This window comes from Leptonychotes weddellii, chromosome 3 (assembly GCF_054177405.1).
Source record: "Leptonychotes weddellii isolate Sample4059 chromosome 3, ASM5417740v2, whole genome shotgun sequence".
NCBI lineage: Eukaryota > Metazoa > Chordata > Mammalia > Carnivora > Phocidae > Leptonychotes > Leptonychotes weddellii.
This window is the reverse complement of record NC_138371.1, coordinates 93048426-93063703: the sequence shown is the minus strand read 5'-3', so window position 1 is coordinate 93063703 and position 15278 is coordinate 93048426. Positions and strand designations below refer to the sequence as shown.

General features: G+C 45.1%; 1 protein-coding gene across 1 annotated transcript in view; it reads right to left on the bottom strand.

Annotated features, from left to right (window-relative positions):
• Positions 1 to 15278, bottom strand: part of CFAP221 (cilia and flagella associated protein 221) — an 81517-nt gene that overhangs the window by 16335 nt on the left and 49904 nt on the right. The window contains exons 13-19 of the mRNA XM_081815489.1: positions 13411 to 13500; positions 12367 to 12465; positions 8744 to 8849; positions 6497 to 6630; positions 4042 to 4122; positions 3337 to 3444; positions 3116 to 3247 (exon numbers count right to left, since the gene is read on the bottom strand). Coding sequence (XP_081671615.1) covers positions 3116 to 3247; positions 3337 to 3444; positions 4042 to 4122; positions 6497 to 6630; positions 8744 to 8849; positions 12367 to 12465; positions 13411 to 13500 — 750 coding nt within the window. The remainder of the gene's footprint in view (positions 1 to 3115; positions 3248 to 3336; positions 3445 to 4041; positions 4123 to 6496; positions 6631 to 8743; positions 8850 to 12366; positions 12466 to 13410; positions 13501 to 15278) is intronic.

The window sequence follows — 15278 nt, the reverse complement described above, 5'->3', positions numbered from 1 at the left end:
AGTAATGTCTTCCATCTTCTGGAAGAGTTTTTGTGGATTTGTTATTATTTCTTCCTTAAATGAATTACAGAATTCCGCAGTGAAGGCATCTGCAGCTGGAGTTTTCTTTGTGGGAAATTTTTTAACCACAAATTCAATTTTTTAAATAGATATGGAGCTAGTGGAGTTATCTATCTCTTCTTGAATAAGATTTAAAGTTTGTGCCTGTTAAGGAATTTGTCCATTTAACTTGTTGAACTTACTGGCATAAAGTTTTTCATAATATTAACTTATTATCTTTTTTAAAAAATTTATTTATTTATTTAAGGGAGAGAGAGAGAGAGAGCATGAGCCAGGGGAAGCAGCAGAGGGAGAGGGAGAAGCAGACTCCCTGCTGAGCAGGGAGCCTGACGGGGGGCTCGATCCCAGCACTATGGGATCATGACCTGAGCTGAAGGCAGACGCTTAACTGACTGAGCCACTCAGGTGCCCACTTACTATCTTTTTGATATCTGTAGAATCTGTAGTGATGGTACCTCTCTCAATACTGATATAGGTAATTCATGTCTTTTACCTTCCCCCCCCAATCAATTAGAGCAGGTTTATCCATTTTATTGATGTTTCTCAAAAAAACAGTTTTTCTCTATTGTTTTTCTTTTTTTTATTTTATTGGTTTTCAATCTAATCTTTATTATTTCTCTTCTCTGCTTAGTTGGATTTATCTGCTCTTCTTTTTTGAGTTCAAAGGGGTAGCTGAGGACATTAAGTCCCACCCTTACTTTCTACTGTAGGTGTATAGCATTATAAATTTCCCACAAAATTTTTTGTGCTTTCATTTTCATTAAGTTAAAAACACTTTCCAATTTTTCTTTTGATTTCTTCCTTGGACTATAGGCTGTTTTAAAGTATTTAATTCAGCTTCCAAATTTGGCGGGGGGGGGGTATTTTCTAGATATCTTTATGCTATTCATTTCTGATTAAATTTCTTCAAAGTCAGAAAAAATACTTCATCTGATCTGAATATTTTCAATTTTATTGAGCCTTGTTTTATGGTCCCACATATGCCCTATCTTGACAAACCTATATATACTTAAAGAGAATCTTCATTCTATTGTTTTTGATAGAGTGTTCTAGCAATGACAATTAGGTCAAGTTGATTGATAATGGTATTTAAATCTTTTATATCCTTACTGATTTTCTATTTATTTGTTCTATCAATTATTGAGAGGGAGGTGTTGAAATCACCAACTATTATTGTGGATTTGCCTGTTGTTTTTTTTTCCTTTGCCGTTCAATTAGTTTTTGTTTCATGTATTTTGAAATTATTAGGTGGATAAATATTTGGAATTGTTGTGTCCCTTGATGAACTGCCCCTAACCTTAGGTTCCTAACCTAAGGCATGCTCTAAGTGTTTGTGGAATTAATGAATTAATAAATAACTACTGATATTTTCCAAGGAGTTTGAGTGTGACTCTGGAAAATTCCTATAATTCCTCTAGACCAGTTTCCTCACTTTTAGAATGGGGAGGGGATAGTAATGGTGAATCTGGGGGGGTTAAGAGATTGAAGAGTGTTTTTCAAACCTTGCTGTGGGGTACTCCACAGTTTTGCAGGGACACCCTCCCCAGGAGAGCTCCCTACCCACTGCCATCCCAGCAAGTAAGTAAGACTCTAGGTATTTTACATATTGACTTTTTATGTCAAGTTTCAGCTGATTTGAGGGCTCTGGCACTAAATGAAGTTTGAAAAGCACTGAATTAAACAACCTGTGAGATTATCCCAGCTCCAAGATTCTGAGTCTCCAAGGACCACTCCTCTCAGCCAAGGAGAATTATGAGAAAATGCCCCATAATGGTCAAAGCAAACACCAAAGATCTCAGTAGGAAAGCAGCACAATTCAGAGGAAGAGTCCCTGAGGCAAACAACCAGGAAACAGGCAGCTTTCTGTCATAGCTCTAGCTCGTAGGTCGTAGCTCTCCCACTGACTGGCCGAGAGACCTTGGGTGTGACCATCAGCATCTCTGCTCATGGTAGAGATACAGATTCTCATTCGGAGATTCTCAAAAGGAGCCTTTCTCAACTAGTATCTAAGGTTCTTCTTAATTGTGTGTATGTGTGTGTCCGTCTTTAAAAACGTCAACCATAACTTGGGCAATGACTGTGGCATTTCACTGATGATCCCACTGTTACATAGAACCTCATCAGATGTCCTGTCTGGGTTTCATTCACCTAGGACTTGGGTAGCAGGAAATATAAGGGTAGGAGTGGGGACCCCACGAGGGCAGATTGGCATAAATGAAGGCCTGGGGAAGGAAGAAAGTGCACAAAGTTTGGCAGAGACTTATGCAGGGGTGCAGAGAAGGGGGCGGTTATGTTGTTGGCCTCACATACACTTGGACTTAATTTGGAAGAAAATGGGGAGTCAGTGAAGAATGTGGAGCCGGACAGTGGCATGGTTAGGATGTGCTTCGGGGAAGTTAATTAAGTGTGGCTACAGGAACAAAGTGGAACAGAGAAATCTGGGAGGCAGAGGTATAAGTAGGGAAGGGATGCGCTGCCCAAGGATGGAATAAGGAATCAATAAAGCTCTGACTGATGAGGTTTGGGCTGCTTTACTTTCTCTTTCTGTTGTATTTTCCTTTTGTTTTTTTTTTCTTCTTTTTTTTAACACATTCTCTCTCTTTCTCCACACAAATTAAAATTAATATAATTATTATGTATTATATAAACATAAATATACAGTATTATATATTGTATAAAATTATAATTAAATTAATATACATTAAAGTTTTGAATATATGTAGTTCAGATAGCTTCAGATGTATATACACACACATATATGTATGTATATATATACACACACACATATATATCATATATATAATTATATGAAATTAGAAAGGACCATAAAGCTATTGTCATAAACATAAATAAATGCCAGAATTGTCAAAAAGACAGAAGCGCTGATATTCTCCAAATGATAAATGCTGGTAAGCACTTCCAAGGTGAGATACCATATAATGCTTGTAACTCCAAAGACAGAAAAATATTCCTAACTAATGCTTCTGTTTTTTCATAAAGTAAGTCTTAAAATAGAGGCACATAGAACATGAGACTTCTGCCAGTTGTCACTTACAAAAATATAAAGCGGGTCATAATTTGGAGACACGGCTAAGGCCTCAGGTGGTTTCATGCCCAAGACTGAGGTCTTGCCAGGGAGCTGAGGTGTGGCGTCCTGCTTCGGCAGAGTTATGATGGTGGCTTCATCCTAGGAAGGGACCAAGAGGTGTGTTAGCCCTGATGCCAGGAAAAGGAGGGGAAACGCGAGAGCAGTTCTTAAAGGTGGGGATGCGCTACCTCAGCCCCTTGCTTCAGAGCTCGAGCAAGCTTTTGAGGTTTGTAGCTTGTTGACGACTTCTGGACACAGAATGGCTGATATCCTTTAATTTTGTACAGTTGAGGAACCTGAGGTCAAAGAAGACAACCGATTGAATGTTCTTAAACAGCCGTCACCGATTAATGGGATCTAATTCTCAAAAACCATACTTTTGAGTTGCCTGATGGTAAAAGTCCCAGACCTGCTCCGGGTCCCTGCCCTGGGTCCCCGTACACATGTTGGGCATCTGCAATTACTGTCCTCTACCACGGGGCCTACCTGTAGAAATACACTGAACACTGGTTTGTGGATTTGAAATATTTATATTTTCAAAACCAGGAGTGGCTATATACGTCAAGGAAGGCCAACTAACTTTTGCTTACTTCATCTTGTGTCTTCTCTTAAAGTTTCTAATATATGTAGTTCAGGTAGCTTCGTGAACTACATATATTAGTACATAATATATACTATATCGTATATCCACAGAGTAAAGGTCCTGGTCTCCAGAAACCATGTATGTTATACCTCGCACGTACCATAAAATAACAGCAGAAAAATATACACAGTATGCTATGGTGTATAATGTTCAACAGAACAAAATTAATAAAATGGTACAATTCAAGTTCAAAAATATTTTGTTCACTTCACGAGAAACCCATTAAGGAACACCGTATGATGGGTCTGACCTGCAGACTGAAGAAGGAAAAACTCTGCTTGATTTGAGTTTCTGAAGGTTTAATTGGAACCAGTCCAAGGCCATCAGGAGCCTAAAATGTGGAAATTCAAAAACAGTGACACACGATCAACGCTGAGCAGAAGTCGCTGTGCTTCTGCTGTCACACATTCCGTAACCTTCCCGTGACCTCAGTTCTACCCGACGTGTGGGGCATGGAGGCCCTGGCCAACCTCTCCTCCTTGTCTCGTAGTGTATGGGATCCTTTTTTGTTTTCTACAGTTGTGGGTGCTGCCATGTGCCACCCAGAATCCCCTGTGGGCTGAAAGGATTCAGTCTCCCTACCTCGAGGAGTCCTGTTGACAGAAACAACTCTCAGGGGTCAGCCCTCTTCAGGAGCTGCCTCACTCCAGGTCATGTGCCCCTCCTAGGGCAGCGTGCCTCCACCCACGGTTGAAACAAAGATAGAAATGCCGGGTGCTCTCACCCGATCCCAGCTTCAGGGCTCCTCAGGAGTCCAACTGAGGCCTTTGTCCAGGATGGCTGTTCTCCTTCTCCCTGTCCACTCCAGCTCCCGCTGCCTCCCTTCCACAGGGGCTCATCCCCAAAGCACTGCTTTCCCACATGCCATCTGCCTCAGTCACCCAGATAACCTGGAACAGTGCCTGACATACTATGGACCCTCAATAAATACTGTATTTTGCCTAATCTAAGACACCCTCATTAAATTAATATGCTGCATTCTTAATACACCACTGCTTATATGACATGTACCGATTTTGAAGTTGCTAAATACAAAAAGAATTGATGAAATAAACTACCTATGGAATGAATTACAAAATTCTTTAGAGACAGGAGTGCTGGGCATTCTGTCTTTCATCAATCCCGAGCAGCAGAGAAGTCTTTGTAGAACTAAGTAAGGCACCAGATGAATGTGTAAGATGGGAACTACTTAAAAATAATGAGATGGGCTGCACAGCACAGTGATCTATTCATCACTATCATCCTTTTTGACCCATTAGTAGTTACTAGTATTATTATCATTTAGAGAGAGGGGAGAGAGTGTGCTTGTGAGTGGGGGAGGGGAGGGGCAGAGGGAGAGAATCTTTTTTTTAAAGATTTATTTATTTTAGAGAGAGAGCATGTGAGCGGTGGCTGGGCGGGGGAGAGGGGGAGTGGCAGAGGGAGAGGGAGAGGGAAAGAAGCAGACTCCCTGATGAGCACAAAGCCCCATGCGGTGCTCAATCTCATGACCCTGAGATCATGACCTGAGCCGAAACCAAGAGTCGGGACGCTTAACCGACTGAGCTACCCAGGTGCCCCTCCACCCCATTGTGTTTATCAATGCTTGAAAATCACAGATTTATTATTCCCTAGGAACAACATAGTCTGATCTCTTAAGTCATTTGATGATCTAATGCAGAAAACACATGGAGTTTCTAAAGTTGGTCCTGCGATTCTTGAGTAGATTAACTTGCAATGTGTAACATATAGTGTAGGATGTGCACGGCAAGTTTATTCTTTGAAACTAAAAAATTAATTTGCATGTGCGCTTTCAACATCAATTTAAACATGCTTTTTATTGCTAACTACATGAGCTTAGGCAACCTTTTATTACCAGCCATGTGACCTTGTGTCTCAATTCCTTCCTCATCTATAAGATGATAAGCCTATCACATAGATTTGTCGAAGAGTAAATGCACTCATACAAGTGAAACACTTCAGGCACTGCCTAACTCATGGGAAGAGTTAGCTATTATTTTTATAGAGAAAGAGAGAGAAGTGAGTGTGAGCTGGGGGGAGGGGGGAAGGGCAGAGAGAGAGGGAGAGAAGAATACTAAGCAGGCTCCACGCCCAGCGTGTAGCCCAACATGGAGCTCGATCTCACAACCCTGAGATCACGACCCAAACCAAAATCAGGAGTCAGACGCTGAACCGACTGAGCCACCCAGGTGCCCCTTATTTTTATTTTAATGCATCACTGTGCCCAGAAGGCAAGAAAATGAACTGTCATACCTCTTGCCAGAGAGAGAGAACTGTGAGTCTCATGGGTTAGAGTATTAGATCCTGGGGCCACCCTTCTCTGGCCTCTCCATTTGCCCATAAAGCAGAAGGGTCCAGCTGAGCAGAGCCCGCCTCCCTAGGCCAGGCCCTCTCGGATTCTCCATCTGCCCCTTTGCTCTCAGGCCCTGTTCCTGGGCTGTCAGGAGGGGCTCTTGTTGGGTTCCAGGCTGGAAAGCACCCAGCCCAGGTTACCAGGGAGCTCGGCACAGGTGAATCAGGTGCCAGGCAGGTGGCAGTAGATGATTTCTGGTTTCCCATTGATCACAAGTCCCTGGGCACAGGTGTCCAGAGAGCCTCTCGGGAGGAAGCAAAGGAACAGAGACTGAGGTAGGTCTTGCCACGGATTCCACCTAACAACCATCTGATTGTGCCCAGTCCCCACCCCACAGCCTGACATCACCCACCAACTCGTTGGAGCTCTGAGGAGGACTGTAGGACGGGAAGGCGAAGGGCAGCACTTCCTTGGGCGATACAGAGAACTGGCTGGAATAATCGTCTTGACTGATCCGAGCCAGGAGGAATCTGGAGGCATTCTTGTCTGTGGGAACAAAAGAGCACTTTTGGGGAGTTCTTGGAGTATTTTTATGTGAAACCACCATCTTTAGTTTCATATTTGCCATACACCAATCAGTGGGCACTTGCCACACGCCATCTTGGAAGGAATATATATGTGTGTATGCATCCGGTCCCATTTCTAGTTTTCTTTTGTTCTTTATCCCACCCCTTCTCCAGTTTTTAAAGATTTATTTTTTACTTCCAAAAAACCTACAATTCATTAAGATGAAAGGATCTCTAATGAATATTCTTGGTCCTTGTCTGTAAAGAAAAAGATTACATTAAAAAAAAAGCACATGAAGACATTTCACAGGGGTCCATACATAATTCACAGATAAATTTTATAATATTTTAAACAAGTGTTTCTTCATTAGAAACATCAATACCGGACATAAGAATAACATAGGAGGGATTTTTTAAAAAGCATAATTAAAGAGCAGATAAAAAGGTTATGAAAAACAAAATACCCATCTGGATCTTGAAGGGGAGGAAGACAAGGAGCAGGTACTCAGGGCCTGAGCCTGGGACACCAGAGCTCCTTCTTCCCTTGGGGCCTTGTGGGTCTTGTGCCCCAGCCGTAGTTTGGGGGCACGATCTGTGAGGAGGGACAGGGTCCTGCTGGACGCCATGCCCAGCGGCTGTCGGGTGTGTCCACAGGGAAGGGCTGCACAGGCTGCTTGTCCTCTGCGGGCTCCAAGCCTGCTGTCCGCCAGGCCACCCCTTTGGTACCCCTTTGGTACACCCTCCTGTGGTGAAGCCCAGCCCACCCCTTTTTGGGATGAATGGCAAGTCTTTCCTTGCCTCTGATGATGGACTCAGTAAACAGCACTGGATCAGGCCAAAAAGAAGGAAAAAAAGGATTAAAATGCAATAAAATGTTTTGAAAAACAAAACAAAACAAAACCACCCAACTAGATTTTGAAGGAGAGGAAGAATGAAGAGCCAGGCTTGGGGCTCAGGCTAGGGAGGGCAGGCAGGGTTTGGAAGGATTGGGACCTGCCTGTGGGTCTACATATGAGCCATGGGGCAGAGAAGATGGGTGATGGGAGCCCAAAAGCCACTGAGGTGTGCCTCCAACAGCCCAGTCAACCCAGGCATCCGAGGACTGGAATTCCTTTAAGTAGCAAAGATCATATGAGATAAAAAGCTTTATGTGCGGGGCGCCTGGGTGGCTCAGTCCATTGAGTGGCCAACTCTTGATCTCAGGGTCGTGAGTTCAAGCCCTGTGTTGGGCTCCATGCTGGGCATGGAGTCTACTTAAAAAAAAAAAAAAAAAAAAGCTTTATGTGCAAATGCTAGACTGTGACAACACAAGATGTAGCCGGTGAGTCAACAAGTATGAATGTTGACCATCCTAGTCTCTCTGGTGACCAGAGAGAACCGAGGGCACAAAACAAGGGGTCAAACCACGGCCAAACTCCACAGCTGTCACAAGTTGGCTGGGTCAGCCGGGCTGGCTAACTATCAGTTGGGCAGGCATTTCAGCCAAACCTGGCCTGGAGGTCTGATTTATGGTCTGGGTAGGCCTCCTGATGGTGCCCCCCCAAAGATGCCCACATTCTGTCCCTGATAGCTGTGATTCTGTCACCTTCCATGACCAAAGAAAGGGACTTTGCCGGTATGATTAAATTAAGGATCTGGAGGTGGGGAGAGTGTCCTGGGTAGTCCAGGTGGGCGCGATGTTTTCACAGGATCCATGTGAGGAGGAGGCAGGAGGGCCAAAGTTAGAGGCAGCGATGTGACAACTCAAGCAGGGGGCAGAGTGATGTGAGGAAGGGACCTCTAGAAGCTGGAAAGGCCCGGAACAGACTTCTCCGCTGGGACCTCCAGAAGAAGCCAGCCCTGTTGACACCTTTGTTTTTAGACTGACTTCTGACCTCCGGCAATGTGAGACAACACATTTGTGTTGTTTAAAGCCTTTAAGTTTGTGCTGATTTGTTACAGTGGCCATAACAACAAACAAACAAACAAAAAACCTAATGGATGTGATTTACGAAAATATTTTACCTCTACACAGCTAACCTCCTTATACAGGAAAAGTCATGCTCAGAGGACTTAGGGTCGAAACTTTGCTGCACTTGGCAGATGTGCTCTACCTGTTATTACTGACTGTCTTCCTCGGCTCGGCTTTCTGCTTATGGTCTCCTTGTCCATGTTATGAATAGCAGTCAGCATACTGATTAACCTTCGATGAACCATGACCTGGAATTAGAAGGGATGATTTCCAAGTATTCATTGGTACGTGCTCATTTTGGCATTCAACTTGATTCCCTTTCCCCAACCACGGCTAAGGGCTGAGGCCCCCGCTCTAAGTCAGAATGCACAGGGACCATGGCCCGCTGCCCTAGATGGAGGCCACGGGGACTTCAAGGTCTCGGCCATGTTGACTTGCCTGGATACAAAAAAAGACCAAGTTGTCATCTGGCCTTGTTCCACCCAATTTATGAGCCCTGTTTTTCTATTTCCAGAGTGGAAAAAATGACTAGTTCCACATTGCTTCTTTTCAGTGTATCTGAATAGCAATGCTCCCGCTGTGTTATTTTCAGAGTGGAGGGACCAAATAAACAGATGGTTCTGTAGGACTCGGGCTGTGGATTATGGGCAATGTTAACTGTATACCACTGTGCTTTGCGTTCGGAGCGCGTGCTACTGGACGGGCCTGGTACCTGTGCTCAAAGCTGTGGCAGAAGGGACCATTTCGTCCACGATGAATACCCCTTTCCATCCCGTAAGGGACTCTCATTTAACAAATAAATAGTATGAAGTGCCAATGCTGTGGCCTGTTCTGTTCAAGGCATAACAGAGTTGTTCCTGCGGGCACCGAACCGACGTTCTAAGTGTGTGTGTGTGCGTGTGTGTGTTCGGGGGGTGGTTACAATAAACATTTAAATGAATCAACAAGATAAATATCATGAAGAAAATAAAAGAGAGTAAATGCACGAGGGCATGACGGGGGTGGGGAGGCTGGGAAAGGGGTGATCTGGCCACCGTTGCAAGGGTAATGACAGAAGACCTCACTGAGGAGGTGAGGTTTGATCTAAAACTGGAACGATGAGGAGAGAATGATCTGGGGAAGAGAATTCAGAGTAGAGGAACTAGCAACGATGAAGATCCCGCTTCAGGAACAGATGAGACATGTTTAAGGGACAGAGAGAAGTCCAGAGTGAAAAAAGTTGTGCACTTCATCCAATTGCAATGGGAAGCCTTTGGAGGGGCTTACCAGGGGAGGGGTATCATTGCCTTCCAGCTTTGGGAATACTACTCTGGCTGTCATGGGGGCCTGGAAGCAGGGAGGGCAGGGAGAGTTGCACTGGTCCAGGCGGGGTGGGGGGGGCGGTGACGGGGCTGTGGCTGAGCTGGGGAGATGACAGGAAGTCATCAGGCTGGGGATGCATCTGCACCTTGATCTGACAGTCTTGCTGAGAGTGAGGGAAAGACTGAGCCATCCCTCAGTGCAAAGCACATAGCAGCTGACAATGCTTTTTTCACACTGGAGGGCTCAGCCCAGAAAGGCCAGGTGGTCCCACTTGTGGGGAAAAAAGTGGCCAGTCTCGCTGCTGTTGGCCCATTGTCAATAACTGTGCCCTCCTCCCTCGGAGCACAGCTTCGCGCTGCCTCTTTCCACCACTTTCTTCCCCACGCTGAGCATCTTGTGGCCACCTCTGTTCTGAACATAGCAGCCCACCCAGACAGAGCCTCAGCAGGGACAGGGTCCCCCAGGGCCCTGGAGGTTGGTCACAGGTCACCGATCAGCGAGTTCTGCCTCTCTCCCCCTGGACTGTCCCCCGTCCAGACTGAAAACACTGCTCGATGGATAACCTGCAACATAAACTTCTCGAGTCCCTTATACATATTCGCCCAGTTAATCTTCACAACAACTCTGAGACAGGTCTTAATGTGATCTTCAGTTACGGAGGAGGAAACTAACAGAGGTTATATAACTTGTCCAAGATCAGAAAGCTCATAAGTGGCATCAAGAATTAGGGGCAGAAGGGCGCCTGGGTGGCTCAGTTGGTTAAGCGACTGCCTTCGGCTCAGGTCATGATCCTGGAGTCCCTGGATCGAGTCCCGCATCGGGCTCCCTGCTCTGCAGGGAGCCTGCTTCTCCCTCTGACCCTCCCCCCTCTCATGTGCTCTCTCTCTCTCTCTCTCATTCTCTCTGTCTCAAATAAATAAATAAAACCTTTAAAAAAAAGAATTAGGGGCAGGGTTGCCTGGGTGGCTCAGTTGGTGAAACGTCTGCCTTGGGCTCGGATCATGATCCCAGCGTCCTGGGATCAAGCCCCACATCGGGCTCCCTGCTCAGCGGGGAGTCTGCTTCTTTCTCTCCCTCTGTTCCTCCCCACTGCTCACACACCCATTTAAAAAAAAAAAAAAAAAGAATTAGGGGCAGGCAGCCTGGCTCCAGAGTCCAGGTCTCAGCCACTGCTCTGCCCTGCTTGAGGTATGGCTCTCCTCCGCGAGGCGGCCAGACTCCAGTGGCTGGGACAAGAGACCTACAGGCAGCATAAGATGCAAGAGGCACCACGGAGATGGCTCAGTGCTAATGCTTGGGCTAGTTCTTGAAGAAAAAATAGGCTTGCGTTGGCCCAAAGGACAAGTATGCACAGAGGGAGGGGAAATGGAATGTCTTCTCAGTTGAAGGGTGAGGAGGTTTGCAGTACGGAATGGGTTGGTGTGTTTGGGAGATGAGGACTGGGACAATACAGAAGATGGAGCTGGGGAGTGGGGGGGAGGGTGGCACTAAGCTAGAGAGGTATGGCTGCCGCTAGAACAGGGAGTCACTTGACACCCTTTATTTTTTATCCTGATCATAGGAAGCCATTGGAGGCTCTAAGGAGCTGGGTGGAAAGCCAATGTGAGGGTGAAAAAGCCACAGGAGTGAGATGACACGTCTTGAAGGGAAAGCCATATGCCTGGATGAGATAAGATCCCACAGGAATTCTCAATTGTTCTCTCTAGAAGTAACTGATCAAAATCCAATTGTTCTAGAGTTACCACAGGACCCAGCAATTCTAGTCTTAGGTATATACCCAAGAGAATTGAAAACACATGTCCACAAATGTGTACACGAATGTTCATAACATTATGATGCATAATGGCCGAAAAGCGAGAACAACACAAATGTTCCAGCTGATGAATAGATACAATATGGCATATCTACACAATGGGATGATGGGATAGTATCCATCCATGAAAGGAAATGAAGTACTGGAACAGTACATGGATGAACCTTGAAAGCTAGCTGAGTGAAAGAGTGAAAGAGCCAGTTACAAAAGGCCATGTGCCCTATGATACCACGTTTATGAAATGTCCAGAAAGGGTGAATCCATAGAGACAGAAAGCCAATCAGTGGTTGCCAGGGACTGGGGTATGGAGAGAGGCCGTTAATGGGAACCAGGTTTCTCTTTGCAGTGATAAAAAATGTTCTAAAATTAATCATGGAATCGCTATGTCTTACACCTGAAACTCCTATAACATTGTATGCTAACTACACTTCAATAAAATTTTTTTAAATGTTCTAAAGTTAGATCGTGGTGATGGTTGCAGAACTCTGTAAATACATTAAAAACCACCAAACTATATACTTTACAATAGTGAATTTTATGGTAAATGAATTATATCTCAATAAAACTGTTTATAAAAAAAACCTCATTGTTCGATTTTCTTGTGCTGAGGACTAAACAAATTAAAATTTCTGTTTGGTGCTGGGACTTACCTTGCGAGCGGCTTGTTGAAAGCGCTTTTGTGCCCTGAACCTGTTGACCCAGGTATTATTAATGAGTGGATCAAAATTAGGATGGAATTCCTTGATTTTCTGTGAAAATAGAACATAGGCACATCTTAGATTTAAATTTTAACTCCAGGTAGGAGCATTTAATAAAAATGTTTTTGAGTTTGATCCTAAATCAAGTGATGATTTGTTCTGCCATGGAACGAGCGTTTATTCCACACTTTTAGAGTACATAGCAGTATAGGGAATACTTCTTGGGTTGGGGGCTAAAAGTGGGATTTGAGATTTGGGTTTTAAGAAATTGACAGTGTAGGGGCGCCTGGGTGGCTCAGTCGGTTAAGTGTCTGCCTTCAGCTCAGGTCATGATCCCAGGGTCCTGGGATCGAGCCCCACATTGGGCTCCCCGCTCAGCGAGGAATCTGCTTCTCCCTCTGCCCCTCTCCCCATTCTTGTGCTCTCTCTCACTCTCTCAAATTTTCTCATTGTCATGATTAAAAATTGGGGTTTTAGACACTATCACATGACAGAGGACGCTCAGCTGAGGGGGCCACTGTCCCCATTTTATGTTTGAGGAGACTGAGGCACAGAGGCTAAGAGGGCTTTTCCCAGGTCCCAAATCTGTGAGAGAGCTGGGACCAGGACTCTGGCTTCTGGCCTCCTGTCATGTATCCTTCCCACCAAGGGCAGGGGGCAAGGAACAGAGGCCCAGGACCCTCTGCAGACAGAGGCTTAGAGAGCAAAGGGAAACAAAAAAAGGAGACTAGGAAGGAGAAAGTAGAGGGGCTTCTAGGAGCCAAAGAATTTAATGCTGTTGATTTCAAGGGAAACATTAATTATGATTTTTGATGTTTCACTTGCAAATATATAGTAAAAAAACACTCCAAAAATATAAATTAAAACGTAAATGTAAATTAAAACTTAGTAAATATCTCTTGGTAAAAGCATTTCTATAAAATTGTTTAGTGTTTTAAAAATAAAAATATAAAGGGCTGCTGATAATTAGCTCCCAAATAAAGGAAAGTTACCTACTTCTTCTAGATTGTGAACAACCCGTTTCTGGTTGACTTCTGTCTTGATGCGCTGAAATTCCTCATCCAAAACAGGATCTCCTCTATCTAGCTGGGTTTTTTAATCACCAAAAATATTAAAATTGAATACAAATACACACAACTGTATATCTCTTTAAAACTGACAGAAACCCATCAAAGGATCAGTGACACCGAGACGTGAGGTTTGGTTGAGAGTGGGTGACAGAGGGTTAAAGTGACCATTATAATTACACTCACTGTTCAAACATAGGGGGTTGTAACATCTGAGCAGACCCAGAACTTTATTTTCATCACCAGGGGACATGGCTCTGGGAAATCATTTTCAAAGCATTTAAAACTCACAGGAAGGATTTTAAGAAACTGTGTAACCATGGGAGTGCAGAGATTTCGTTTAGAAAGAAACTTAAAGTTTCAAGCTCCTTGGAGCTGGTTATCCCAGTATGGGGTTTAACAAAGGTGCATAATTCTTCCCCTCTCCTGGGTGGTGCAGGTGAATTGGGATCTGCCCCTTCCCTGGAGTAAGTGTCCTCCTCCAGGCTGCTCCCCATCCCCGGGGTCCTGAAGCTGTCTGTCCTATTCCGCAGGAGCCATGGGACACTCCCCCCGGAAGGCTGGCTGGCTGGGCTTGATTGGTGTCTGCATACACCTGACTCCATGGAAAAAGGAGCTGTGTCCACTGCAAAAGCTTGTTAGTTTTTACCTATCTGTGGTTTTTATTACTTGTTAAATTACTTCCAAATCTAGCTTGGCTTGTATGTACGCTGTTTGCAATCATTTTTAAAGACTTAACTGGAAGCAATCTATTCGGATCACCACATTAACAAGAGACACAAGAGAGTTGTATGATTGTCACCAGGTGGTGAGCTGTCTAGCTCTGATTTGCACATATCAGGGAGCTGAGTCTGAGACTGTGGACCTTAACTCAAAAGACAGATTTTGTGGGGAGAGACCCAGACCTCCACCACTAAAAATAAAATAAAATGAAATAAAGCACCTTAAAGAAGGGATTGGCAAATAGCTTGTTAGCTGGAAGAGAGAGGAGGGCGAGGTCTTATATATTTATCAATACTCTATTTATGATGAATGTTTGGGAATTTACTATCAACGACCATCTCCCATCATCCTGCTATAACTCCCACTCCCTCTTCCGCTCCCCCCTCCCCAGCTCTTTTTTCTCAGCTTTCTGCCACATGGCCTGGGCCTCCGGGTGTTCCTTGCCACTGGGTCACCTGCCAGGATTCAGCTGCCTGATGAGATCTCGCAGACACACAGAATAGGGTCTCTGCAACACTTGCGGTCCACCTGTACTGGGGCTCAGGGGCCCAGTGAGTGATGTTAAGGACGTGACCACTCCTTTTCTGCTGCCCTTGGGTACCCTTGTGACTGCTCGCTCCCCTCTGCAGTCCTCTCTCTAGTCCCTGCTCATGGCTCTCACTGCAGCTGGCCTGGCCTCCAGGGGCACCTGGAAGGACAAGGCCACCTGCAGCCTTCAACGGCCCCCTCTCTGCACGTGAGCCTGACGACACCATGGTCCTTCCTCCTGTTCAAGGTCAGTCTTCTCTTCTGACCATGGTGTCTTCCCAAACTTCTTCAGCCCTTTCCTCTGCGACTGCCCTTTGCCTTTAGAATACAAGTGCTCTCGAGTTTTCCAACTTAGAAACCCCCTCCTTGAGGGGCGCCTGGGTGGCTCAGTTGGTTAAGCGGCTGCCTTCGGCTCAGGTCATGATCCTGGGGTCCTGGGATCGAGCCCCACGTCTGGCTCCCTGCTCAGCAGAGAGCCTGCCTCTCCCTCTCCCTCTGCCTGCCACTCTGCCTATTTGTGCTCTCTCTTTCTCTGTCAAATAAATA